General features: G+C 38.2%; 1 protein-coding gene across 1 annotated transcript; it reads left to right on the top strand.

Annotated features, from left to right (window-relative positions):
* Positions 1 to 936: 936 nt before the first annotated feature.
* LOC119804207 (melanoma-associated antigen B16-like) lies at positions 937 to 2,130 on the top strand. The gene is made up of 2 exons (XM_038315696.1): positions 937 to 1,160; positions 1,242 to 2,130. Exons 1-2 carry the CDS (start codon positions 937 to 939, stop codon positions 2,128 to 2,130), a joined length of 1,113 nt encoding a protein of 370 aa, XP_038171624.1.
* Positions 2,131 to 3,738: the final 1,608 nt, after the last annotated feature.

Genomic DNA, 3,738 nt, shown 5'->3' with positions numbered 1-3,738 from the left:
TCCCAAGAGAAGAGATAAGCCTAATTGGTTCTAAGTAAGGCTCCTGAGTACTGAGGGGATCAGCACACCACACAAAAAAATCTGTGCCACTAGTTTCTTCCGTGGCACAGAGAATTTTCAGATAGGGAGGAACTTCCCAATTTTAATCTTATAAATTTATAGAAGATAATTTTTATATCTGTTTTTAATCTGTTTTATATCTATTTATATATATTTTTATCTATTTATATCTATTTATCTGTTTTAAGGAAACAAGCTTTATTTTTTATTTGAAAATTTCATAAAATTTTGATTATATTCACCCCTTCCCTTAGTTCCTCCCAGCTCCAACTCCATTGTCTCCATATTCCACTTTCTGCACTCTTTTTATTTTTAAGCCATTAAGCAGTATTTGTGCTTCCATATAGTATTCAGTGTGTGTGGCCTTCTGTGGGATAATGGTCAAACTACCTAGATGTTGTACCCTTAAAGAAAACTGATTCTTCAGTAACAGCAGCTAACAGTTGCCTGTAGTAGCATGCCTGTAGTTTCTCAGCTACAAGTTGGACTTCATACCCACCTTTGGGGCGGTATTTTTGTTATGATAGAGAATGTGACTTAAGCCCATTATCTTCCATGATGATCATACTTGTGGAGATTATGCACTTCCTTTTTCATTTAGAAAAGGAGTGGGAACTACAGAGCCAAACATGTATGTCCTATGGACCCTGATATCTTTCATGTTAGGTTGGCTAGCACCCAGTATGTCTCTTATTTTCCCCTGCCAGTTATTGCATTCAAATATTTATCACATGATTTTCAGAAGTCCATTCACCATGACTGGAATTGGTTTTACTAGCTGATTACCTTACATCTGCCCTTTCTCTTTCAAACAGTGATTCCTGATTGCTGCCTTCCTCTGTGCACGCTTATCTGCTTCTATTCACCAGAGTTACTATGTCTCAACTTCAGAAGAATCCAGAACGTGCAGCTGACCAAGGCCAGACCTGTGAGAAGACCCACAGCCATATTGCAGCAGTCTGCAGGGATATGGAGGAGCCTTGTACCTCCACTCATCTTATGGCTAGTAGTCTGAAGGGCCAGACCTGTGAGGGGACCCAGGGCCTACAGGTTGCAACAGTCTCCAGGGATGTGGAGGAACCATGTTCCTCCTCTCAGCTTATGTCTAGTGAGGAGAGCCAGGGCCTAGAGATTCCACAGGTGTCTAGGGATGTGAAGGAGCCATGTCACTCCTCCTTTTCTCTGATGGCTAGCAACCAAAATGATCCTGCAGATGAGACACCTAGTACTTCTGGAGATCCTCAGAGTCCCTGTGACTCTTTGAGACGATCAGGTGGGGATCTTAGTAACCAAGAAGAACAGGGCTATCCAGTCAATCCACCATGTCAACCAGGCACCATGAATGTACCTGTGATGAGTGTTGATAATAAAGTTGACTTCTTGGTGAATTATATGCTGTACAAGTATCAGATGAAAGAGATGATAAGCAAGACTGATATATTGAGACTCATTGTCAGAGAAGATGAAAATCGTTTTCATGAAATCTTCAGGAGATCTTCTGAACACATGGAGATGGTTTTTGGCCTAGATGTGAAGGAAGTAGATCCTGTCAACCACATCTATGCTCTCTTTATCAAACTAGGTCTCACCTATGATGGGATGCGTAGTGATGAGTATAGTTTTCCTAAGACTGGTCTCCTGATAATCATCCTCGGAGTAGTCTTCATGAAAGGCAACCGTGCCACTGAAGAAGAGATTTGGGAAGCATTGAATGCAATGGGAATCTATGGTGGGATGAATCATTTCATCTTTGGTGACCCTAGGCAGCTGATAACCAATGAGTTTGTGAAGGAGCAATACCTGGTGTACCAGCCAGTAGCCAATAGTAATCCTGTGCAGTATGAGTATGTGTGGGGGCCCCGGGCTCGAGCTGAAACTAGTAAGATGAAAGTGTTAGAGTTTGTGGCAAAGCTTCATGGGACAAACCCAGCCACCTTCCAGTCTCAGTATGAAGAGGCTCTGATAGAAGAAGAAGAGAGAGCGCTTGCCATGATTTTAGACAGTGCTGGCCTAAGTTCTCGTTCTCGTGCAAGTTCTAATGCCATGGGCTGCAGTTTCCCTGGTATGTAATACAATCAGAGATAAATTACTCCTGTAGAATTTGTGGAGAATTTTTAGAGTTGAGGGGAAAAATGTAGGTCTTAGTTTTATATAGAGAAGAGGAGGAATATTGTCTGCATATTTCTATTTTGTCTGTGTACCATGACATTTTTTCTTGCACTGTTTGACCTTTCTGTTTGAATATTGTTGCACTTAATAGCATTGTTGTTTGGCTTCAAAAATCTCTACTTTATGCAATTCACAAATGTAATACTAAGAGCTTTGCCATAGTATAAAACTAACTGGGAATTAGTCCAGTGTATTTGTATAATTATGTGGAGTACTATAACAATCTTTGCTAAACTTCGACCTTTTAAACAGTGTTGTGCTAAATTTTTCTTTGTAATGTTCCATTTCCCAGTACAATTGCATGATATATGTGGAGTTGTTTTACTTTACAGTTGCCATGAGTAATAAAATTCAAGAAAATATTACCACATATTTACAGTTTCTTTTATTACCAAAACTTATCTTAGCATCTATTATTTTCCAATTACTATTTTAATGTTCTAGGATGCTACATTAAACAGCATGCATGTAGTTCCTTTCCTTATAAATATATTGATTATGATAGAATATATTCTAATACATTGAAGACAAATGAAATATAGAGTTTACACGTAAAGTGATCATTATGGCCCTGTTAAGTATAAATATCCTGAAGGAGAAAATTGTGGCTGTGGTAAGATAAACTTCTTCAGATTGCTAATTTTAACTTGAATTTTGAGGTGAAGAGAATTGGAGTGTATTAACCTGTATGTGGTGCACCTCAATGCTGACATCCAAAAGTTTAATGCAAAGCTCTTTCCTGGTTACTTTATGATTTTGTTATATATACAGTTTTCATATAGAAAGTAGAAAGTGTCCATCTCTGACCCCACCTCTGTATGGTTGAATGTGGGTCATGAACTAAGGCTTTACTTGCAAATAAACTTAAAGACATTTTTTGATAGTTAATAGTGAGAGACACCGAAGCCACTAGGTTGTCTTTCATTGCCCAGGGCTGGTGATGTAAGAAAGTACTTCATTTAGAAGATATTTTAAATAGATTATCATTAATATAATTTGAATTGTATATATTAACACGTGCTTAATTTTTTGGGTTTTTCGAGACAGGGTTTCTCTGTAGCTTTGGGGTCTGTCCTGGAACTACCTCTGGTAGACCAGGCTGACCTTGAAGTCACAGAGACCTGCTTGCCTCTGCCTTCCGAGTTCTCGAATTAAAGGAATGTGCCACCACTGCTTGGGTAACATGCTTAAATTTTTCATGGAGATATAAGCAGTGAAAATATTGTTGATTTAGATGAATTTGAATAGTTGGTCCTTGTCAAGAATAGGAGGACGTTTTACATCACTTAAAATTACGGAAATGAAAAAAGAAAATAAATCCACATCCCCATTTTTAAAGAATAACACCTCCCCAGGGGAAAATTAGTGGGGTTTACTTAAGTAGTGGTCTACTTTATATGAAGCCCCTTTTATTTTATTTTATTTTATTTTATTTTATTTTATTTTGCAGGGGGAGTGTGTTTCTTTGTTTCTTTTTTGTCATGGAGGTAGGGTTTCTTTGTGTAAGGG

Source organism: Arvicola amphibius, chromosome X, assembly GCF_903992535.2.
Source record: "Arvicola amphibius chromosome X, mArvAmp1.2, whole genome shotgun sequence".
NCBI lineage: Eukaryota > Metazoa > Chordata > Mammalia > Rodentia > Cricetidae > Arvicola > Arvicola amphibius.
The sequence above is the reverse complement of the archived record's forward strand: the minus strand, read 5'-3'. Positions and strand labels throughout refer to the sequence as shown.